The sequence below is a fragment of the Rissa tridactyla genome, chromosome 16 (assembly GCF_028500815.1).
Source record: "Rissa tridactyla isolate bRisTri1 chromosome 16, bRisTri1.patW.cur.20221130, whole genome shotgun sequence".
Lineage (NCBI taxonomy): Eukaryota > Metazoa > Chordata > Aves > Charadriiformes > Laridae > Rissa > Rissa tridactyla.
The window spans coordinates 1457957-1483014 of NC_071481.1; the positions used below are offsets into that span (position 1 = coordinate 1457957).

The 25058-nt window shown below is 42.1% G+C and overlaps 1 protein-coding gene across 3 annotated transcripts in view; it reads right to left on the minus strand.

Moving 5' to 3' along the window:
- PRDM16 (PR/SET domain 16) overlaps positions 1–25058 on the minus strand; it is a 333612-nt gene that overhangs the window by 193413 nt on the left and 115141 nt on the right. For all 3 annotated transcript variants that reach the window (XM_054222392.1, XM_054222391.1, XM_054222393.1), the window contains exon 2: positions 18853–19202. In XM_054222392.1, the coding sequence (XP_054078367.1) occupies positions 18853–19202 (350 nt within the window). The remainder of the gene's footprint in view (positions 1–18852; positions 19203–25058) is intronic.

Below are 25058 nucleotides of genomic sequence, written 5' to 3' on the forward strand. Positions count from 1 at the left end.
TACAGAATCTCCTCCCGGCCTCTCATCTGCCGTGACCACCATCAGCCAGCCACCGGCTTTAATGCCTCACCCAAAGAGCAACACAAAACTACTCCACGTGGACATCGGTTGCCTCCTGGCTGTTTGATGCGGGCAACCTGTCTGAGTGCCAGTGATTTCTGTGCGCCACGACAAAACCAGCCTCCTGTCCCTGAACATCTGGCTGAGAGCAACGTCTTAGACTTTTTCACCACGGCGGAGTCTTCAGCGTTTCCCTTTCTCTCTCCTCTCTGCATCCAGACAAGCAGTCCGGTGATCACCTGCAATGGCAGCCACAGAGGGTGACCTGAGCCCTAGAGCTACTGCTGGAACAAATGAGAGAGCTTAACTAGAGCAAGACTGGCATAAAAAGGAAAGAGAAAAAAAGAGAGGAACAAAGATTCCGTCCAATTTGCTCTTTTCGGCATTGTAAAAACTGGCCTGTTTCCCAGTATATCACTCTGCCATTGAATAAGGTCAATTGCAGAGCAGTTCTTCAGTCATCCTGATGGGTTTTCATGAGAAAGTGAATGGAGTGCAAATTAGCCAAAGTCGTCACAAGCTTTTTTACTGTCACTCTAAGCCTGACAGTCCAAAGGAAAATGAGGATTAATAAATCTAACGAACTTTCTCTATTATCCAAGCCAGGTTAGGAAACTATTTATTGTCTCTCTTTTTCTATGTTTCATCCATTTTGCCTACTGTGGTGAAGCATTTCAAGAAGAAAGAAACAACAGACGCATGCACACACACGCTCGCACGCACACACAGAGCTTAACCTCTCCAAATCTGCTAGACAGAGCCACAGACATACCAGAAAATAAAGGCCCAGGCATCATGCTAGCAAACAGATTTTGAAATAACTCTACCTTGTACATACCGTATAGTTTTATATGAATCCTTACAGCTCCTGATTTCCATTAACTGATGTGTGTTCAAAGAGCTAAACATACATATTTTATGGGAGAAAGAATACGAACTGCTAGCAAGTCTTAAAAATAACCCTTTTTTTAAGAGCAAAAAATTGGTTTCAAGTGAAGGGGGAAATTTTTTTAACAATATGTTCACACGTGCGAAGTAGATTTTAGCATAGTTTCAAATTATCTTTTTTTTTAAATAGAATAAGGCATTTCAGTAGCTACTGGTCTAGAATGCAAATCTTTACTAATTTATTAAAATCATTTGTATTTGGGTAGCTTTTGGAAAACTAGCTTCAGTAAGAGAGAATTGCCTGGAACATTCTCCAAGCGCAGGAGGTCACGTCAAGCCTATTAGAAGTGACGCAAAAGACCTCTAGGAACCATTTAGCATTTTTTGTTTGGGATGTGTAAGTATGTGTGTAGGTATATACACATATATGTATGTGTGTAAGTCCCGCATAACACAAACCTCTCCAACTCCACAGCTGGACAAAATGGTATCCCATGTAATTTTAATACCTTGCAATTAGTACAGTAGTTTTCATTCAAGAATCTCAGAAGTCCCTAAAAACATTCTTGCTGTCTGAAAACACATGTATATGTTTACAAATGCATGTTTTAAGCACCAATTAAGACATTTCTGCAGTAAAACAGGTGAGGAAAAGGAGACAAAGAGATTAGTCACTGGCTAATGTCCTTGGAAATAAATGCCTGGGAAGAGACCAGCCCAAGTTTCAGGCTCCTACCGCAACCCTAACAAAAAGTGAGCAAACTCCTGATTTCTGAGGATTAGAAATACATTAACGGTGGAAGCAAGCAAAACACACTGTAAACAAAAGTTCGGCACCAGGGCCCTAAGGAAAACACCCCTAGTATTACAAATAAGGACAAAGATGTTAAGAGAACATTGGGTGAGTCACCCACAAAACCAACAACCCTTTTTTAGACTAAAATGCTGAACACCAACACTAGCTATGGTCTAAAATGATGCAATTTTTCATCTTCTTTCTGGTAACCATGAAAACTCCTGCTTCTTGCCTTTGTGTTGGCACCGACAATAAGAGTATTCCTCTCCCATCAGAATTTGGTAAACTTCTTTCATTAATAAGAAGGAAAAAGGTCAAAGGAGAAAATGCAAGGTCTCATTCTGGAAGCTACTAAAAAAAATTCTTTAATTTCTTCCATATTTCTTTGAGATAATCAAAATTGTATTAAAAAAAAATCATTAAATATGTAGTTGGCCATATTCATGGCTGCAGCAGGTAAGAAACCAGTTTAAAGTCAAGTCAAAGAGTTTGTTTCAACACTTTGTTTTCACCTTTTATGTGGAGACACTTATCAGAATAAATTCCCCCTGAGGACGCTCATGCTACAATCTGACTAACCAAAGAAAAATTGTTTAGCATTCAAAGCAATCTGGGGTTTGTTGAGATTTCCCTTCTCCCGCTTTTACAGTCACTTGTCATTGCATTTAATAAGAGAGAAAACTTTCCTGACCATCTAAATTATGCCATTCAAGACATTAAGGAAAACACACATACCCAAAGTAAAGGTAAAATTATGCTGCAATCATCAAATCAGCCTTCTCTTCTTTATCCCATCTGTATATTCTCCTGTAAACGCTCAAGTATTGCTTGGAAAGCTACGCGAGCAGCACAGTCCTACCTGCTTGCCACTTAAATTGCTGGTATTTTAATCTCATCAAAGAATCTGAGTTTTTCTTCCTGCTGTTTTGACTTTGCTGTCTCTTAGTCTTGTCACATTCACTAGTTTTGAATAAGTGCAGAACTTGCACTTACAGAATTTGCAATCTGCAAGATTGTTTAAGTGATTTATCAAATACTTTGATTGAACACTTATTGCTGTTCCAGTTCTGAATCTCATTTAAATTGACTGGGCTTGACATAAGCCTTTAGAGAGAACGCAGAAACGAGTCCGGGCTGTGTCAGGTACGGCACGAGGGGGAAAACACCTCCAGCCACAGCACTTCTGGAATTGCACACTGATAAAGTCAGCCAAGTAAAACAGTCCTTATTAAGCATTTTATATCTCACAAAACCAGAATACCGACAGTCAGATAGGCTTTATCTTATTAACGACCCAGCACAACGTCTCTGGAGGCAGGTTCACAGCACGCGGAGCATCTCTGGCGTCAGCCAGGTTTCTGACACAGAGAGTACGACCTGTCTGTCTGTGGAGCTCAAGGGTGCGGAGCTGCGGCACGCTCTGCACAGCCACAACGACCACAGTGCTGCTTAAATAGACCTTACCATCACTGCACTCACAGACAACACCCAAATCGGAGCAACGCTGATCTCTCTGCAGCTCTGAAATACGGGCAAAGTTGAAAAACGGTAAATTTTTGTCATTACATGGATGAGGTACTTCTGGGGGATACTAAGCAAATTGAGGGCAAATGAGTTTGAAGGTCCACGTAGACACCTAATGCCACAACACCAGAAGCAAAACTCTTCCCGTCTAATTGGAAAGCAATGCACCGCAGACAGGTATCACTGCGAGATATCTTTTTTAACGTGAAAAAGAAAAACCATCGGTAACCACAAACTTCCTTTGCATTTACCTCTGTGATCCTGCACTAAGTGCTCACCCTGCATAACCCTTTAGCATGTTGTCTGTATTTACCCCTACGCCAAAGACAATCTTCACTAGATGAATTAACTGAGGCCATCAGAGGTGACTCCGGTGACTCTGTACCTGATTATCATACGCTTTGGGGACACAGAGGCATGGGTCAGCTCCGACAAGGAGAAGATTCTTCTGAGAAACCCTCAGCTTTGAAATGTTTTTATCCACTTCATATAAAATAGCCAGCATTTGTTGTCTCCAAGGGTGCTGCGAATCCATTCCTTCCTTCAGGATTTTGGTGAGGAAAACGGATGCTGAAATGGGCCTGACTGTGCGTGGCTGGGAATGCCGCCGGCAGCCGCCTGAGTCTGGCTGCTCCCCTTCGGCCCAGACTTGTCTGGCTGTGGGGAGGCCACTGGTCACCCTCTACAGATTTCTATCAATAAATATCACGGGGGCTTCTAGACTTGGCATTTCCTAATAAAAAATAAATAAATGTTTATTGCCTTTGTTTCTAATTTTGCTTAAGTTCATGAGACTTTACAGAGCTTTACCAGATCACCTAAGGGTTCCCCTTGCATGCTCAATGCCTTATACTCAATTGAGATATCTTTTGAAATTAACGATTAGTATTTTAAATTCATGCAAGAGAGGGGCTTCCCTATTGTTTCGTAATTTAAGGTAGAACAAATACAGTCGCCAGGAACATTCGTTGACTGCCACGTCACTTTCAGTGGTATAACCATTGAGAAACAAAACTTAGAAAGTAATAAGAGTACACAAATGCTAAAATAAATCTCTTCAAAAATAACAAGTAAAGATGGGCCAAAGCCAGAGTGGATTTCAAGCACCCAGGATTCTGAGGTGATCAGAGTTTCCACCTTTAATAATAACAAGCAAGCAAAGATAAGAATAAATCAGGAGGAATTGTTTCAGTTCATAAGAGATTAAAATGACATGCTTTTGCAGCATGACGGTTGTGAGTCCTTCTTACTAAACCTGTTGTCTTTCAGGCTCATGGCATTTTCAATGCTTCCTCCGAACTCATGTGGGATAATGCACTTCCAAAAAGTAGGCTCTAGGTATGCACATTCTTAAAATCAACCACTCAACACGCATCCAAATAAAAGTGAGCTTTCCTACCCATTTTCCCCAAGAAAGGAAGCTCAGAGCCCTTTTATGCATTGTGAATGGCCCACCTAATTTAGACTGAATTATACCCTAACCTTCATTTCCCCTTTACTTCTTTGCTCCATTCAGCAGTTTCTGACTTCAGCTAATTCACTAACAATCCCAGCTGGTCCTTCCCAGCTCCCAGTTCTTTAGCACATTGTCCAAGGAAACTATGTGCTCCCATCTACGCTGGTATTCCACTCTCCAATTAACCTACTGCTGAGAGGCTTTAGCCCTTTCCACCATCCATTCCTCTGCACATACATTTTTTTTTTTTAACCTTTTACTTCTTGAATTAAAGTTTGTAAGATCTCTTCCAGGTGAGAAGGCGTTAAATTTATTTGCTAAATGTGGTGCTGGTTACACAGGAAGACATAACACACACGATCAGGTGATAGCTATGAAAAAATAATCTGCTTGATCTAGAATGCATTTCAAAGCCAAGTATGAAGGCGCAGATGTTTCAGATACAAGTAAACAAATAACAAAAGAATTTCAATACTTGCTGTATGACAGGCATATGCTTGTTCTTATTACTGAAACCATGCAGAGTAACTAGGGTCAGCCAGAGGTATGGCTGGTATTTGATCTACGCAGCCCGGCAGTAGCAATGCCTAGGACAAGTAGATGGATTTTCTATTCTCATTATTTAAAAAACAATCAATCACTTTTCTATCATACAATTATACCTTTGATGACATTAAAATGAATGCCTGTACCCACGCAACGTGTTCTTTACTGTCAAAGTTCTACCATGTCTGTAAGTGATAACAGCCTTAAACTTGTCCGGATTTCAGATCTATTTTACCGGTGACTTTAGTACACCGTTTGGTCTAACCAGGGACAGAGATGGTCCCAGTTACTGCGTGCCTGATCATCACTCATCTACTTGCACAAATAGACTAACCCAGCCTAGAAACAGTTCTGCTATCTTGGGATAACAGCCAAGACTTCAACACCTTGAAGTCCCCCATCCAACAACTCTGTAATGTTCGACAGAAAATTCCCACAGCAAAAGTGAATAAACCTCGCTTGCCTCGGACTTGTCTCCCCTCTATTACGGTGAGTGTCTGCACGTAGCCCACGCTGATAAAAAAAGCGTCCTCCTTTTTACTTAAACTGCTTATTCCAAAACCTCTTTTCTAGTGTAGATTAAGACCACATTTTAAAAGACCTAAACTTCAAAATATGCTTCCTGAGAGGCATTTAACATTTCATTTTCTGACACAACGCCAAGTGTCTTCTTTCTAGGTAAATGGCACCAACCTCAGTGTTGACCAATCCTAGATAAAACGAAGATAGTGAAAACGTAACTGATGGCTATTAAACACCTACCTCCCCCAATTCCTTCTTTCTTGTACATTTGCTTAGAACCAAGTGAGCATAATAGCAGCACAGTGCTCAGAAAGTGGTTTTCAGAATCAGGCAGTGAGAAAGTCAATATGGAGCAGGGTGTCCATTTGTTTTGATTTATCTCACTAACTTCAATTGACAGTTAATTCATCAGAGTAGGAAAACGCCAGTCTAGTGAAAACACAACTCATGAAGGAGAGAGAACAGAGTGGAAAACGTAGAGTGTGGATAATACAGGTAATAAATTAAAGGATACAGTATCAGTATTTTATCATTCTCAATCTGAATTTGCTATATTCCTACTCTTGCCAATTACAGTTTATAGTAAGCAGTAAATTTACACATGCATTTACTGATATATATCACACACACAAAAGCCCTTTACAAAATAAAGCAACTTTGAAAAACAGAAAAAGACAGGAAAAGAAGTCACTTTGGCTCAAATTTCTAAATCTGAAATTTCCAGCAGATTACTACAAAATCTTGTAATAAACTGCAGGCAAGATGAGAATTTACACTGCGAATGTTGGCTTGGACTTTGTGGATTTTAATCCACAAAAATAATAAAGAGTTGAAAATTAGATTTGCAATAGAGATGCTGGTGCGCCACTAACACCAGCGCAGCGCTGCCGGAGAGCAGGGAATGGACGACTTACATCTTTGTAAGGTCGTAAGAAATGCCCCGAGGAGACAAGGGTCTGCCCAGCCCAGAAGCCCCAGCGGGGCAGCGTCCCGCTCTTATCCGGGGACACGGTTTGGTGTGTTCCCTGTTTTAGTCCCTTGACCCCACACCTCCTGCCTGTGGGGAGGTTGTTATCACCCAGAAACATGTAATTTCTCCATGGGTTTTTGGTTTGGGGTTTTTTCTGCCCTTAATGCCCCCGCCTCCCAAAGGAGAGCTTCAAGCTCATTCCTGACCTTATGACAACACCAGTGACGACAACAAAAGCTGGATACAGTATTTAGGGCACACATGTGGGCCTGCCCAATTTCCACTGCATTGGCCTTCTAGCCCTCCAGTTTCCAGAGCCATTGCGTGAGAGATATTCAAGAGAATATCCCTGTCTACTCCTGCTGATACATCCATTCACGGACTGGATTCACACCATCCCGGTCCTCTCTGAACCTTCTGGATCTACCTGTCTCCACAGGTAGCACATTCTGGAATTCACTTTTCACTACATAAATTGGTACTTGCTTGTATTTAATTTAAACACTTTTTCTACTAGTTTCATCAAATGCTTCTACTGCAAGTATTACATTATCCCTTAAATAGCAACTCCAAATTCCCTTTATCCACTGCTTTCAGGATTTTGTAAACTTAACAGTGTCTGCTCTGCTCTACACCTTCTCCTCTCCAAACTCAGCAAATCCAGATTCTCTAGTTCTTCCTCCTAGAAGAGCTGCTCAATCCTCTTGAAAATTTTTCTTGCCCTCCCCTATTCTTTCTCCAGCTCTGCTCCACCTCTCACACACCAGAGCAGCAAGACAGAGGCACACCAAGGTCTACACAGCAGCATGACGATGTCCTCTGTCATCTTCTCAACACCCTTCCCGGCACGCCCTGGGCACCATTGACTTTTTTTGGCTGCCCCTGCACACTGAGGCAACGACTCCAGAGCGCTCTCAGCAGAGACCACAAGCTCTCGTCCCTGCCTTCTGTCTGCCAGTCTCGAGTTCAGCACCGCACAGACACAGCTTGGAATATGCTTCCCTGGATACACTAAATTACGTGACCTTACATTTATCGAAATGGAAGTTCACCTGCAATCATTTTTGCCCATTCACTAAGTTTCGAAGGGTTAGAGACATTTCGGTCAGCAGCATCCTTGATGCTTAACTTATGTCTTAACCCAATTTCTGCTCCAAGGAACACAGACAACACGACAAGAGTCTGAACTTCCTGGATTTTTTTATTTTTTAAATCAAGCTTGTATGCTTATTGAAACCTAAGCACAGCTGCAGCGGACTATAAGAAATTAAGCTTCTTTCTGTCCATTTCCCAGGAAACTGGACAAGAGCCAAAACCAATCTGTCCTGTTTCAAGTAAGTATCTGCATTTTGCCTCAACAACTCTCCAGAAAGGCAGCTTTTTATCTCCCTTCCACGCTGCTGAAATTCATTTTGGAGATGATATAAGCACTTACGAATAGCAAAAGACACTTAACTTCTGAGAGTGGGAGTGGCTGTAAATCAGTACTAAGAACAATAGTTAGTATTTAAGAGATGAGATGCACACACCTTTTGTTTGAAAGCGAGTAAATCTACAAGGTGCAACCTTCATAACAGTGCAGTACTTCTGCATTATTAATCTCTCTCAATAAGAGATGAAACACAACCCCTGCTGAGAGCAAAAAAAGACTGCATCAACTCTAAATATCCTACGACTTCCATATTACTAGCTAAAAGACTGCAAAGGCACAAATTGCATTAGCAACACAAGATATAAAGAAATCACAGCCTGAACCTTCCCCCAAATATCTAAAATAAATCAGAAGTCTAGAAGGTTTAGAAAAGTCTAGATGTTTCTATTATAATCACAAGCCACTGCATTTCGAGGGCTTTTATTGCTCAGAAAGGAAAATATCAATAATCGCAGTAGGGTTTATTGGTATGTATGGTCACAGGAAAATCTGAAAGTCTCGTAGCCAAAATGCCAGGCTTGTCCAGTGAATAGACTAAACTCTCCATAACCTTCAAATAATTTCAAAACATTAGCCTTTTATCCGCATCCAGTTTCTAAGCACCTTGTGGCTGATGCTCGCCATCACTTGACGCCGCAATATGAATTCCACAAGCTGGTTTTTGGCGTGTCTGTGCCCTGTTGCTCACTTGACAGCTTCCACACTCCCCCCACACCTGCGAGTCCATCCCATGCCTCTTCCGTCTTTTTCACCAAAAGTTTAAATATTCCAAAACGCTCAAATATACCAAAAGTTCAAATAATCTACCAAGGGGGGAAAGCTGCTTACATTAATTTTTTGTATGCAGAGGTTTCTGCCGCTGGGCTGGACCCGGCGCCCCATTCCCCGGCACAGCAGCGTTCCTGCCCGGTGGGTCGGGACGACGTGGCATCAGGCAGGTTCCCAGCCCGGCTCTGAGCTTCGGATGAGGGTAGGAGATATACACGCAATAATACAGCACTAGTAATAACCACCACTACCAATATCAAAGGCTAAACCACTGGAGCTGTATTTAATTCTTCCTTTGCAAAAGCTTTCAAGTCAACCCAATTAAAGTAATCCACCACAACCATTCAAGTTTTACAGACAAGGGTTTCCCCGACCACCACAAGCGAGCAGCTTGTGATTTAACAGTGATGTTTCAAAGTTGTTAAACAACCCTCTCTTTCATTACATAAAAGATGAAGAAAGCTAAAAGGTGTAAGCACTAAAAAGACACCTGATGTGTTACAGTATTAGGGGTGGAACTACCCAGTTCCACCAGAGCGAAGGAGAGTTGCCCATGGCGTACAGACAGGACGGTCACCTAAACTGTAGTCCACAACTCTCCCCTCCTTCAAGAGACAAACATTTACTCCCCTCTGCACAGCAAGTCCTTCAGACTGTGGCTGTTGTCAGCCAGAAGTGGATTTTTTATTTCATATTGGGCTCTTTGACACTTGCCAAGTTCACTTTAAAACAATTTCAGCTCTTGCACCATTAAAATCATGCTCTCAATAAAATTTTTGCTAATCTGCTGCACAGAAATACTTTTAGAACATACATTTGTAACCCATTTTTTAAATTCTGCTTTGAATCAATCAATTGGATTTAAATTTGCAAAGAACCCCTCGTTAACAGTTCTGAAAACGCTGGAGCCCGTCTCACTGGAGGCGGTTTCTGCACAGCCCGTACCCCCTCCCTGCGCCTCTCGGGGACAGCCTGGCCCTTCCACCACGCAGCCCTCCGTGTGGCAGCCCGCAGAGCCAGGGGGAACTCGCTTACTGCTCAGACCTACCACTTTCCGACTTCAAGACAGGAGGTTTATCCAGTTCCCCCACATCACTCTTCTTTTCCAAACATTTGGCCGTGGTGATTTCCACCCACCCCCCCCGGCCCCTTCCCTTTCCCTTCCTCCAAGTTGAAGGCAGTTCACCACTTACGGTCATTTACAGCTTACATCTCAGTAAATCCAGAAGGTGTCTGATGAAAAAGAGGGACTAGCCAAGCATCTTAATCCCCCTGTTCATTCATGCTCTCTGTAATGTTCTTTCAGGCCTCTGCTGAGAGACTAGGCTGAAATGAAGGCTGATAAATTAGTCTGGAGGGAAACAAGGCAGATTCTGCTTGTAAAAGGTCATTCCAACTTTGTTCTGGGTGAGGGTTTATCTTGACTGCAGCTGCGACAGACAATGGCCGGGGCCTAAACGGCAGAAATCCTAGCTCTGCTCATGAAATTACTGTGCTGATAAGGTAGAATGGACTTCAGTGAGATCTAAATGGGAAAAGGGAGGTGGGGGACAAGGGTGAAATGTAGGTATTTTTGAACATGATTGAACAGGGATGGCACAATAAGATGTACAATTAAAGCAATGACTTGCCCAGGCATTATCTGAAAGTGAAGAAACATACTGCTCGCTAATCAGATCAAAAGGAAGAAAATACCCGTTTCTGTCTGCTGAACAAACTGGCGCAGTACAAATGCAGGCACGAGTGGGCTGAATGCTGCGCTTTCTATACCAGAAAGGTTATGAAGTGCATTAAACACAAAGGTGATTCTTAGAGATCGGGGCTTCCGAACTACCGCGTCATTTACTAGACATCGCACTGCTTCCAGGACACGCTGGGGAGTCACTGCACCAGCAACGTGTTGCCAAGAGCAGCCTCAATAAGCCCCACTAAAGAGCGTGCACGAGCAGGACAGCTGGGTGAGAATACTCCTCCCTGAAAAGCACTTTTATTTTTTTATGCACATTTTGTGCATTTCTGGGGCAAAGGGAGTAAGTGATGACAAGTTCTGACGAACCGCTCTCCAGCCTGTGCTTCCCGATGTGTACACAGACTGACTTCCCTCGCGGGAAAGATGCCTCTCCTTTATTTACACATCCCACTTGAATGTGCATGTGCCTGATCAATGCAGACACGCTCAGCGGTCACCGCGTAGTGTTTCCAGTCTGGAACCCGATTACACCAACCAGCTTCCAGTCAGGCCTGCGCCCGAGATGATCTCGTTACCTGTTTGCTTGCAGAGAGGACAGGGAGAGCCAGGAAATGAAGGGAGATGCACAAATGCATCAAGGTGGGTATTTTACGAGGACGCTTTGCAAAGCATCTGCCCTTAGTCACAACTTGAGAACCAGAGCACACAATTAGTAATAAAATTTCCAGAGACAGCCCTCTGCACAGAAATGCTCCTTCCAGCCCGACCGGCCCATTCGCCACCTTGTCTGACCACTAGACCTCCTCCTGCAGACGTGCTTCTCCCATTCATGTTTCTAAATGTGACTCAAACTCAGATTCACACCTTCCTTGGACAAACAGACCATGTTTTTCAAAGTTGTGAACTTTCAGTACAAGGACTGTCTCGTTTTGTACAGGTCCCAGTACTTTGCTGTGATGAAATACCCAAAAAGAAGGAAGGATGAATAACTAAATGATACGTTAAAAAACTGAAGAACAAAGATCCACCTATGTCCCGCTGCTTCAGCAAGAGTGATAGACCCAACTTTTCATTTTCACCTCTATGTACAAAAACACAACTCCCTTGCTTTTCCAGAGCCAAATAAGAAGCAAGCAAAGTGCCCAAACGTGTGAAGTGCTAAATCCCACAAAGTAAGTGTTGCTACATTTAGCAGTTCTCCAAATCTGCGGTGCTGCTCCGTATTTGCTATGGGAAGAGAAGGATGGTGCCAAATTATGCAGAGAATGTGATTTCCCCTTTCTCCAAAAGTAATTAACGTACTCTGGAAAATTCACTGTTGTTACTTCTTGTATTGTACCGATTGAGGTAAAGAAATTTAATTTAAAACCTTCAGCCTTCATGATTAACCAGGAACACAGATGAGGTTCACTGAAAGGTTTGCTAATGTCACAAACCTTTGGAGTCTAAACACAGCTCGCAGTATTTAAGCCTTGACTCAAAGTTGAGTAATGACTTTCTCCGGTGTCTTAGCACAAGGTTACTGGAACGCAGGGGCTAGGGATAAGCCACAGGGAAAAAGGACGCCAGAAAATAAGTGGGTGAACACCTAAAACGTTCACCCGGTCAGAGTCCCTTGCACAGCAAGGACAGTACGAGCGAGGGGTGCCTGTAAGCAGGAGCGGTGCCACAGGTCGGACCTCAGCAGGCAGTTCCCAAGTTCCGTGGAGAACTGGGGTCCGTTCCCACATTGGTGGCTCACGCCGGAGCCCTCGGTGCCGTACAATCACACACACGTTACCCACTAGTGTGCGGCACAAGGACTGTCTTCTCAAACAGCACACGCATCCCTGATCACCGGGTAGAAGCAGCCCAAGAACTGCAAAGCAAGTTATTTTGCATTGCTTCCACCTTCTCAAACTGCAACTGAAAGAGGCCACAGAGCGATGCCTCCTTTAAAGTCCCATGTATATTTATGGTTTAACTCTAACTTATTGATCATTTCCTTTACAAAAGCCCACTGTGTTCCAATGCTCCATCAGCCAGGCTTTTCTGGGAATGGACAAAATAAAGGTTGGATTTCTATGTAGGTTAACATTCCAGAGGAAGAAATAATGCCCTGTATTCTGCAAGGCTTTCGACAATGAAAAGAGCTATTTTTCAAACCCTGTGGTCACCACCGAGCTTTTCATGGGATATTCTTTTCCTCCTTTTTTTCTTTTTTTTTTTAGTGTGGATGATAAAATACTGTTTCAGAAGCTGGTATTCATGGATGTCTCTCGAAGACGAAAAGAAAATATTTATTTCCTTTTTCTGCCTGTGAATCAGAATGTTCTATTTAAAGAAAGTGCCCTCTGCCGGATTGCTCATGAGTTATTACCCCTTATGGAAATAAAGGAGAAATATCAGGAGGTATTCTTAGTCATTCCCTTCCCCTGTCTCTTCTTTTTTTCTTAATTCCTTATATACCCATGTTTTAGAGAAGTGCCTAAGATAGAGCAAGATATCTTGGCATTCTTGGGCCTAAAAAAGACTTACTCTTTTAACTCTGACATTGAAGCATTTGGTGAAGCATCAAAAAATGGTACAAATTTCAGTCATTTCACTTAGATGTCATAAAGTGCATTTTTCATTTTTATCCAGGGTGAAAATTAATAAATTAACCTCTCCAATGGATTTAGTTATAGAGAATGGGATTTTGCCTTTGATACAATAAGCAGTGCCCCCACACCCCTCCCTGCTTTTTCTTTGTTGCATCGTTTTCTGAATCAAAAGCCAGGAGCATGCACCCACTGGGGTGTTTCTAACACCAGGCACAGGAAAACAGTCTAACAATGGACAGGACCTGGAAGCTGACTCTTCCCCTTCCTCGTGATGGTCTCCCAACACCAGAACAAAGGCCATAGACTGTGGAGAGAATTAAAGTGTCGACGTTCTCACCACAGTTATTCCCTGGAAAGGGGACAGCATGTAGCACGTACAAAGTTGAGCAATTTTATTGGCCCAGAATTGCAGAGTATTTAGAATATTTAGAGTTCAGTAAATTCTGAACTCTGAGATTCATTTTTTTCACTTTAAGCGCCAGGTTTCAGTCTAAAGCAAAAGTTTATCTACAGTTTCATATGCATATATATATATATATATATATACATTCTACCTATGGATGCCTGTAGCAACTATCAGTGGCTAAGGGCGTATCTGGGAAGTCCCCGGGTGCTCTTATGTTCTGTTTACCTTACGAACCCATAGATTGTTTCTTTTTCAGAATTATTCTAGCCAAGCCAAACTTTGAGAAACTGGGAAGCAACCTTGCATGGGAAATGTTTTCTGCGTAGGTAACACGCTCCATCTAGGGCACGGCCACGCACACCGTTCTTCTGCAATTTCCAAGCCTGCTCATTCCCTGCAAGAGCATTAGATGTGGTTTTGAAAACAGCGATTCAGAAGCTCTTTTTTCCCTGGGCGATAGAGGCTGTTATAGTAACATTATTCTCAAGCCAAAGGGAAAGGCAGAGGCCAGAGAAAATGAATGAATCAGAAGACACATGAAGAAAAACTCCAAGGAAATGTCATCACATCCCTTCAGCCTGAAAGCTGAAAGGACGTTAGCAAGAGATGAGCGCAGACAGGTTTCGGGATTTCTTTCCTCATCTAAAGGACTCGTACTTCTTTTAGCATCTTTTGTTAAGAAACAGGACAGACAAGAACATGCTGCTTTAGCAAACCGGGGGAATTTGGGCTGTATGTTCTTTTAACTGGGAAGCATGACAAAATCATCACAGTTAAAAGAATGTTTAGAGCCTCCTTCCTATTTCAATATTTTTAATACTCAAGGAAATACAATATAATTCTCCTCTCAGCACTCAAGGCCAGTTGTGTGAAGTGAATCCTCCTTGGCACTTGGTATTTCTAAAAAACAAGCAAACAAAATAAACAAAAGACACACACACACACACACCCTCCAAAATTTAAATATTCTATTTTGTGGGAACGGGGAGGTCGAGCTGCTATGAATCACTGACGCTATAAAGCATGCTCAAAAAGCAGCAGAGTTTTCCACTGGCACAGATGTGAGGCCAAGAATGCTCGCTGCATCCTTAGCTGCCGGCTCTTATTTTTTCCACAGTTATTTGTCTTTCATGGGATAGCTTCTATCTCCACCCTGAAGTACTAAATGAAAGCACTTATTTTTCGTATGTAAAGAAGCCGCCTGCCTCTTACACTTTAGTGTAAGAGAAGTCTCTTGCGTTGCAGCAAAGAATTGCTCTTAAAATATAAATTAAAACAAAGGAACTAATAACTAGATTTCGTTAATGGCATTTACCCTGTGAAGCAAACTGAGCGAAAAACAAATCTGATTGCTTCCAAATTCCCTAGAATTCAGTTGCTAAATTTCCCTCCCAGATGCGATTCCTAGTCTTCTCTCAATTAGCAAAATAAACAGTGCTATGATAAATATCATTATTTACTCAAAGTGATCAAAATCATTATGCGATTTATTTATTTATTTATTCATTTTAGGTCCCAGAGGCAATAAAGCGAAAACACGCTGTGATTTATTTGGGGTACTGTGAATGGTATGTTCTGTGTCAGCAGGCAAGGAAGTAATAGGATCAGGAGAGCAGAGCAGAAATGCAATCACGTCACACTAAATAATCACCAGGCTTTTAGTTTGGGTGGTGTCTTTTAAGGAAAAAAAGGTAAACATGCTCAGCACAGCAGTGTCAGGGAATGAGGCACAGAGGGAAAACACGGCCCACCATCCTATACAAGCACTTACTGAATCATCTCTAGGAGGGGGCGGGGGCCGGAAGACCGACACATCTCATTTATTTTTATGAAATGAGCATGAATCACTCACTGCCATCCCGTGTTAAAAAAGCCCTTGAATAATAGGTGTGGTTTAATTTAAAGAATATTTTTTAAAACATAATCCACAAAGCAAATGTTGGAGAACAAACATATAAAGAAACAAGATAGTAAAGACTTGCTGCAGTTGAAGCAGGACGTGTATTCACCCAGAATTAACCCAGTCCCTCCTGTCTAGCTAAAAGGAAAAACCTCTATAATAAAAAAATGGCATATCTTTTTTCCAAGGTATGGCAAGAAAGCGAGGACATTCTGGGTTCCCTATGAGGTTTTAGGCTATTAGGGAAAATAACAAGTAAAGCTGAAAGTTTCAGCAAATAGCATTCTTCTTTTCCCTCCTGGAGTTAGATGTTTTACAGCAGAGCCAGGTCGGGATCCAACAGTTCAGATGAAAAAAGAGCTGGCCCCTACCTCCAAACAGGAGCCCGTGTTTCTTCAGGACTTTGAAGAAATACAGTTAACTGTTTTGTTGCATTTTTATTTTCGCAAATCTGGTCTCATTGAAGTTTGAAAAGAGGAAGCTATTTCTGGAGTGTTAATGCCTTGGACAGAAGACCGATCCATTTTCAAATCAATGCCCTTTAATAGCACGTTTTTTCAGACCCCCCCAAATGAATTTTTTTTTAATTCCAGAAATCAAAAGAAACGGATCTTAATTGAGAAGTACAAACTGCAGCATTTTAAAATTTGTTTTGTACTTTAACATGCTGAATTAGCATGCTTAAGCTTTAACTCAAAAACCCCCACAGACCAGCAATACGAACACACCTTCCTACACATCAAGAGCCGACTGCAGCCTCCCCGGCACCGTTTCATCCTTTATGCCACCTACAGCAGATTGGGGGCCGTTACAGATGGGCACGACTCCAAGCATATTAAGAAACTTGCAAACTGACCACGCTCAGAAGCCAGATACGCATTTTTAAGCGCAAAGATGTGCCCTAAACAACAACATCACCAGCAGCTTCTCGCCAAGATGGGCTAATGGGTGCCCACTTCAAAATGCGATGTAAAGCATTCTTAGATATTACCACTTCTAGCGGCACTCTTAGTTTGGTCAAAGTCTGACAACAAATTTCCTGTGATGAAGGGCAAGAACTTTTTGTGCAAAAGCCAGAAACACTATTAACGTTACGTTTACATTTAAAAACAAAACCAAACCAAACCAGACCAGGTTTTCAGGATTGGGGGGGGTAGGGGGTGGCATGTCCACAGAAGTGGCATTATCAAGAGTATAAACTATATGAAATGAACCGAGAAACAAGAATAGAGAAGAAGGTTGAGTGTGAAGAACAGATACCTTTCCCAAAGTAAAAACACTAATAACTAACAGGAACAGGCAATTCAAGTATAACAGTAATATCTCAATTAGCCAGGAACAAGGAGTTATATGTAAGAAGTCTTACAACAGCATTCAGCTTTCAAGTCACTAAAAGACAAAACTACAAGTTACAGAGAAGTATTGTCCAAAAATGATATCAAACTGCATAAGGAGCGCTTCTCACGGTACGCCACAATGTCAGCCTCATCACTATTGTAAGAACCAGCACAGAGGCAGAAGCCCAGTCAACAAGTTACAGGGTGACAATAAACTCCCCTCCTTTTCTTTTGTTCTCTTGCTGCCAGTCGTCTGCCTACTCAATTGTATTAACAGAGGGTGCAAACACGTCCCAAGTGACAATTTTCTAGCACAAGTAACATGGGGTAAAGCTGCCTAGAACATCTCTTGAAGGCTTTTCCAACCCTACACTCAAAGGAACCAGCTTAGAAACCAACAGACAGGCAGAAATAGTATTTATTACATGAATTCCTGTTTGGCACACGAAGGTATTTGTGTATGTTGTCCCCAAGCGAAATGATGAAGTTACTGAGTGACTAAAACCAGATTTCTGAACTTTCTTTAAACATACTGGGAAGTGGAAAACTTCAAGAGGTATCTGCAAATACAGGCAAGGTCAAAAGAGAGAGTGTCAGGGTGGGTCTAAGACAGTGTTTGAGGACATCTGATGGAGGACAAATAAGTCCTTCCTTTCAGGTATGAAACGTACCTGCCAAATCAGAGAACAAAAGAACACCGCTGAAATGTGAGAAGCACCACAGAGAAAGAAAGTTTGTTCAATTACGTTACAAAAATAAATAGTATCGCAAAGTCAACGTAGGCTGAAGTTAATAGATACGGCTTATATCAGGCCTGGCATTCAGTGCAGAATGGGCATAGGGAACATTTCTTAAAAACATTAATGTAAATACAAACTTTTATCAGAAATATAAAACACAAGGACAAAGTTTCGCCAAGGTCATAGAAAAAAAAAAGATTTGCGTTACTCAAATTTGGTCTGACTTCTAACAGCCAAGGAGGATAGCACTTTGTTCCAAAAAAATCACTGTCAATAAAATAAAATAAAAAAAAATTAAAAAAAAAAATAAAAAACAAAACCACAACCAAATGCCACCTATAAATACTAGGTTCAGAAAAAGAGAATTCACCTTTCCATAGGAGCCCCTTCACACTGCAGCTACAAATAATCAATATTGCATATTCCTAGAGTAAAATTGTGCTTTGTTTCAGAGGGACCTTAATGTGACCATTACATTAGGTGATCTCAAGCTGTTTCATACTCGCAGCCCCTCCGAAACAGACCAGTATTTCCAGTATTTTAGCAGGGTGGTTTTGTATTTTTTTTCACAGAATCTACTATAATTTATGATAATTCTTAGGGGTTTGGATATTTCCAAATCAAGAATATAGCAGAAGAGACTAAGATGATTTCTGTGACAATCCCAGAAAAGCAGGGAGAAAGATATGAGTTCTACGATAGTGGTGTTTTTCCTAGTGAAGACTGGCTTTTGTTTAGCTCTTAGGGAAAAATGACTTTCACATTTCTTTATCTTTGCTGCAGAGCAAGAACTCAAGAACATCTAGGGTGTTAATGGGTACATGCTATTTTTCTATGACCAGTTAATAATGCCTGCACAGCTAACATGGACTGGAAGTCAAAGGTAACACACCCAACTACAAAACATGATGCGACTAATCATATTTCTTCCTTTGTGACAAGTTCTGAACACAATCTGAAAATGACAAGCACTTTAAGAAGTGACCCAACATCATTTAAAACCAACCTTCTAAAACGGTGCTGGAGCACTGTTTGTAGCCCAAGAAGCTATCTTAGAAAGGGTTTCTGCTGCTTTTTAAATACTGCATGTAATCGGGGATGCAAAATAACGCAGGGAAATACGGCATTAGCGAAGTCACGCCTCCTGTCCCCAGGCCAGTCAGGACTCAGCCTAGCTTTATGAACAGTTTGCACAGAAGACAAATGAATGTGATTGTCACACTCAGCACGCTTACCTCCCATCCAAAGTTTGTTTCCTTTAATGTGCTCCTTTGTACTGTCATATAGGGTCCAAATCTTTCCCCAACTTCAATCTTCTTTTTGGCCCAAATCCCTAGCCCTGCCCCTGGGATCGAAGATTCTCTGAGTTCAAAATCTGGTGGGATTGGAATGTCATCAGGAATGTAGACGGGAGCTTCATAAGGTGAGCCCTCCTTGGGAGTGAAGTCCTCACTGGTGGGAAAGGGTGATGGAGGTCCGACAGGAATGGGGGACATAATACTGTCCTCTGTTTCCTCCTCTGCACTTTCGCCAGCAAGGAGATCAGGGTCGGTCTCGTACATATTATTTACAATCTCGCTGTCACCTAAAAGGGGAAACAGCAGAACAAAACACACTGAAATACTCAGCTGAACATTAGTTAATCTCTTCCTGGGACAAAGTTTCATTAATCCTAGTTCGCATGCTTTGAGGATAGAAGTAGTGGCAGAACAAAAAGATAATCCTCACCTACAGAACTCAGGTAGAACTGAGGTAAGAATATTCACACTGGCTGCACAATACTCGGTGCTACTGAAGGATGCGATGGAAGCTAATTGCAGGCCCCTCACGTTATACTGGGTCGGGGTTACCGTAGCGGTTGTCTTTCAATAGCGGAAAGAGGGAAGAACACACAGAAGAGGTGTTCGAGGTTCCCTATAACCATTTATTGTTTTAACTGGCTCGGTATATTTTGTAGGGGAAACAGAAAGGTAAAATCCGACTTAAGTTTGGCAAGAACTGCTGGCCTAGTATTTGGGTTTCTTGGGTTCAACACGTCACACGACAGAAGCTGTGGCTGATGTGACCTTCCAGCTGCACCTCAGCAACGTACCAGTTCAGGTCTAACAAAAGCATCGCTGGTTTGTCACACTGCTTTAAGACTAATGTGTCCTACGTGCTTCAACAGCGAGCATTTTAAGCTACACTCTCAACCACGGTACAGGTATCGTTTCATGAACGCCACAGGAGGGGATCTGGTTTGCAATCGCGCTACAACAGCCAAAGAGAAAGCCAGGGAAAAGCTGTACCCTTCCTTCTGTTCCACGCTACGTCTCATCAACTAGACAGAAACAGATTAACCCAAGTAGTATTACAACATTATTCCTTAAAAAGAAACACAAGCGTGGGCCTAAAATGCTTATTTAATTTCATACTATTCAGGATGTAAGAATTTCAGAGGCGAGTCACTATTTCTTTTTTCCTTTCTTAAAATAATGATTTGTGTGGCCTTTCCACAAAAGCATCAGCAGAACTGCAGCTGTTTTTCTTGCACCTCAACTTCTTCAGTTGTGTAAGGTAGTAGAAAAAAAACCACATAAGAAGATTTGAAGGGGATGTATATAGAATAAAGGCAAATCTTTAAGTAGGAGGAGTTAACATTACTAGCCAGAATTGACAACTGCGTCCAGTCAGAAATACCAGATCAAATTTTTCATGCTTAGTATCTTTAGTATGATCACAGCACTGTTCAGCTCAGTGCCTACGGAAGACCGGGAATCAAATCAGCCTGGAGGATAGGAGGGGAGTGTGTGTATGGTTGGGGAAAAGAAACACCACCATCACCACCCCAAAAAAATTTTAAGCTTCATTTTCCAGCAACAAATTATTACACTTCAGAGAATTACAAGTCAATTCCATTATTAAAACTGTAACAACATGCATCTATTTTCTGGTTCTATATTGGCTTGTACAAGCTAAAAATATTCTTCAAACATCCCTTCCTCTTCCATCACCTGCCAAAAACAAAAAATCTAAGAGATGTTTACCAGAATGCATTGAAAGAAAACTAAATAAGAAAAAAGTCTATGAGCACAGGATTTGGCTAAGAAGTTTTCAGAACAATACTTTTAACAGGAAAATGACAGTCTGCTGAATCCAAAATGCTTCATTCGGACATGCATTTCAGTGATTTCACGGCAGAATTCTGCTTGCTGGGTGCAGTTCTGCTAAGAAACTGCCACATTTCCTCCAAATCCATTTATGGATCAACCAAAGAGGCCAACCTTCCAAGGGAGCCTTGTTGTAAGGGCTCTTAGGGCTTCCCCCAGCTATTCCCTGCTGCGCAGATGGGATTCCACAAGTCCCCGGACCCGTAGTTCTAACAGAGACTCGGCCACATTTCCACATGAGGAGCCTGGACCCCACAGCTGGAGCTCCACTTTGGGTCCTCCCTCTCTGTGGCAGGGATCTCGGCTCAGCGGATGGCAGCCCTCGGAACCCACAAATACACCTTGGTTTTCTATTTTCAGAACCAAACACTCCAATCATTTCAAAATTAATTGTCCGCTTTCCTCCTTTGCTTTTCTGACCATACAAAATTTTGAAATCTAAGTCTTTTAATTACAAAATTAATAGGATTTTGTAATTATTTTTTATTATTTATTTTTTTTACAAAATTCCCCAAAGACAGAAATCTCTCATTTTTGACCAATTTTTCCTTGGACTGGTGTGAAATTCCCCCAGTCAAACCACATTCTGATGTACTTGTGTTTGGAATACGCTTATTCTTATGAAATGCAGTTATTACTGCGATACTAGTGCTGAAAGCTCCTGTGCAGTGCGATTAACCAGCCCTGCTTAGAAGGGAGCTGCTTCTTCAAAGAACTTGCAAAGAGACAGAAGGCGAAATGCCTTATAGAGTCCTACAGTCGAGTCGCGTAGCCACAGAGAGAACAAAGAGGTTGCTAACAGAGCTGGGAAATGAGCCCAGGTCCTAGCCGATCACCTTCGTGAGGAAAGCCTCCTCCTCCTCACTCCACAGGTAGAAGAGAAAGCAAAGAGGCTTCAGGCTGCAAGACTGCCATTACAGTTCCTGTCTGAAGAAAGTACCTTCACCAGAACTTCTGACCTCACAAATAACCTGCATTAACTGTGAATGGAGGTGATTTCCGCACCCCACCCCCCGAAAGTGGACAAACACAGAGCAGGGCATGGACAAGCAGAATTCTTCCCCTCTGGAGAGACCCCCCCCTGCAGCGCTGCCTCCAGCTCTGGGGTCCCCATCAGGAGGACACGGAGCTGTTGGAGCAGGGCCAGAGGAGGCCCCGGAGATGCTGGGAGGGCTGGAGCCCCTCTGCTGGGAGGACAGGCTGAGAGAGCTGGGGGGGTTCAGCCTGGAGAAGGCTCCGGGGAGACATTATTGTGGCCTTTCAGTACTCAAAAGAGGCTTATAAGAAAGATGGGGACAAACATTTTAGCAGGGCCTGTTGCAATAGGACAAGGGGTAATGGTTTTAAACTAAAAGAGGGAAGATTTAGACTAGAGTTAAGAAAGAAATGTTTTACGCTGCGGGTGGTGTGACAGAGGCCCAGGTTGCCCAGAGAGGTGGTGGATGCCCCCTCCCTGGAACATTCCAGGCCAGGCTGGATGGAGCTCAGAGCAACCTGATCTAGTTGAAGATGTCCCTGCTCATTGCAGGGGGTTTGGAACTGGATGATCTTTAAGGTTCCTTCCAACCCGAACTATTCTACGATTTGTAGAAGCACCTCCATAGTTTGCAATCCAAACCCAGGCCTGCGGTCACCGCTAACCAGGCTTCGGTTACCACAGAAGTGTTTCCAATCAGTCCCTCCTACCATGCTGAAAGGCCAAGAACTTCAAAGTTCTTTTTAAGACTCCAAAAATATGCTAGACAATAGTACATTATTTACATTTTTGAAATGTTGAAACTCTTTGGCATTTTAAGGTTTGATGTTATAGGTTTATAATTGTAGTGATCATTCTGAAACATTCCTTGGCTAGCCAAAAGAAGGAATTCAGAGGTGAACAGAAAAAAATATGCAAGCTGCTGTCAACAGAAGCAAAACCAAACCCCCTGGCACTGGCTTCTCTTATCCACTGCAGCATCTGCTTTCTGACTATAAAAGCCCGAAGCCTGTGATTTCCCGAGCCAAGCTGGTCTGCTGCACTAGAGAGCCTCTACACAGCGGTGCAGAGATGTGTCGTAAACAAACCAACAGATTTGCAAATAGATATGTCATTGATAGATTTTAGGGAAAGAAAAGAGAATTTGCGCTAATTCCATACGACCTCCTGCATTACTCAGACCACAGGACTCCTCTGAATTACTTCCATCTTCAAGACCAAAAGGTGGTACACAGCTTGTCTTTTAGGCTGAAAAAAACCCACCCAACTAAGATTTTCCAGCAACGGCCAACAAGCCCTGGGACACTGCTCGGCTCTTACACCCCACTACCAGACTCTGCCCAGCAGCGGTTACTGCTAAGGGAAAAGGGCCTGTACCACACCGCACACGCACAAAGCACACGGCTCCACAGCAAGGGCTAATGGGGGAATTATAAGGCCCTTTGTCTCCTCTCTCCCTGGCAAGCACTCTGCCTCCTTTTTACCTTCTGCATTCAACATCTCTCCCTTTTCAATTTTTGAGGATGTCACCTCTTAACCTCCTGAATGAGCTACATAGGATAGAATATCTTTCACTCAAATGTGTGTTTTCAACCCTTTAAAGACTCCTGACTGAACCATCTGTGGTTTTTCAACAACTTTTTTGAACTATCTATATTAGAACAGGCTAGAGGATTCCAGCGTCATCCAAGTGAATGCTAAATCCAGAGAGAAATTTTCCAAAGGCACTCCACTGAGGATGACGGCCTTAATCTTTGGGATGCATTTACCTCTTCAGATTGTTAATGCTAAACAGGGCCTTGTACAGATTTTACAATCTCTATCATACAAAGTATAATACTTTAACATCATACACTGTACTTAAGTGAACAGTTACTCAGGCATCATAAACTGTTTAATCACAGTTATAGAACTGTGCTCATGTATCATATTTCCTATATCTGAAAAATTGTATACGTATATATATTTAGGTCCAACTTCCCAGTGCACAAACCACACTAATGAAATTTCACTCTAACTAAATAAGAGCATTTTCACTCTAATTGTTTGAGATTAAGAAGAAAGTAAATTTCAGAAATCTCTGAAAGCTACTAGGAAATAAAAAAGTAATTACTATGTATCTTCAAAGTTTTTGCCACATTAATTGGAGTGCTTGTTAGCATATTAGAATACTCTATTTGAATTAAATGTGATGAACTGATATTCATATGCCTCATATCAAACTGAAGCAGAATTTATGTTACCTCACAGGGTTTAGCTGGCAAGAAAACTGTAGTTGTAATAGAAAGCTGGGTGAAATGGTAAAGTAATATTCCAAAATACCAGTCAGTAAGAAAATTAAGATTCATTGTCTCAAGCAAAAATGGTTCACATAAAATGGCATTTACTGAAAGTTAGTTGCAGCTACACCATAATACATCCATAGCTATTAATCACAAATTAATCTGAATTAACAAAAATGCAAGTATTCCCGTTAGCTCGTGCATCAGCTTTGCAGCATACAACTTCAGCCGTTAATTGAAACTCAGCGTGGATTATTATTTCCTTCCAATTCTGCAGTTCACAGAGCAAAAGGGATGTTTGCTAGCACCCAACTTTTTTAATGCTAAACAAAAGATACCCTATCTGTTGAAAGGGAAAGCATCTCAAGGAACTGCAAACACTGCTTGCTTATGCACCAAAATATTATTCTAACAGGGAAGCCTCAGAACAGAACCTCTGAAAGAGGCACGCAGAAATGCAGAGTCAGATTTAACAGAGGGAACAATGCAAAAGAAGTTGCAAGCAACTGAGATGGATGAATAAACTGACTTGGAAAACGGCCAGCTCTGAGCAAGTGACCAGCACTGACCAGAAAATCAGCTGAGCTTCCCAGTCCCCGTTCTGGAAATTCTACCTGATAGGAATAAAACTGGTATAGAGACGGTCCAATTTATTAATTTAATGTTAAAGAGTTTTCACCAATCAGAAAATTACGCATAGACTGAACAGCTGCTCCCGATCAAAAAAAATAAGCGATATCCGAAGTAATTATCAAGCACTCCCAACAGAGTAGTGACGGTCTGGAAGCATCTTTCAGCTGGCCCAGGCATTTCATAACATCAACTCTTACTACGAAGAGTCAACAGAGCTCTGGTAGGTAAAGAAAGATTCAGGGTAAGCAAGCTGAGAGCCGGGCCTTACATATACAGACTACAGTTCTATACAGCAGTATACAGTACTCAAGGGCAGTTCTCTGCATGTGGCCTGTCTCACCCTCTAGAGGCGTAGAGGCATCCCTTGCTGACCACGTCCTACGAGAACACACCTACGATGA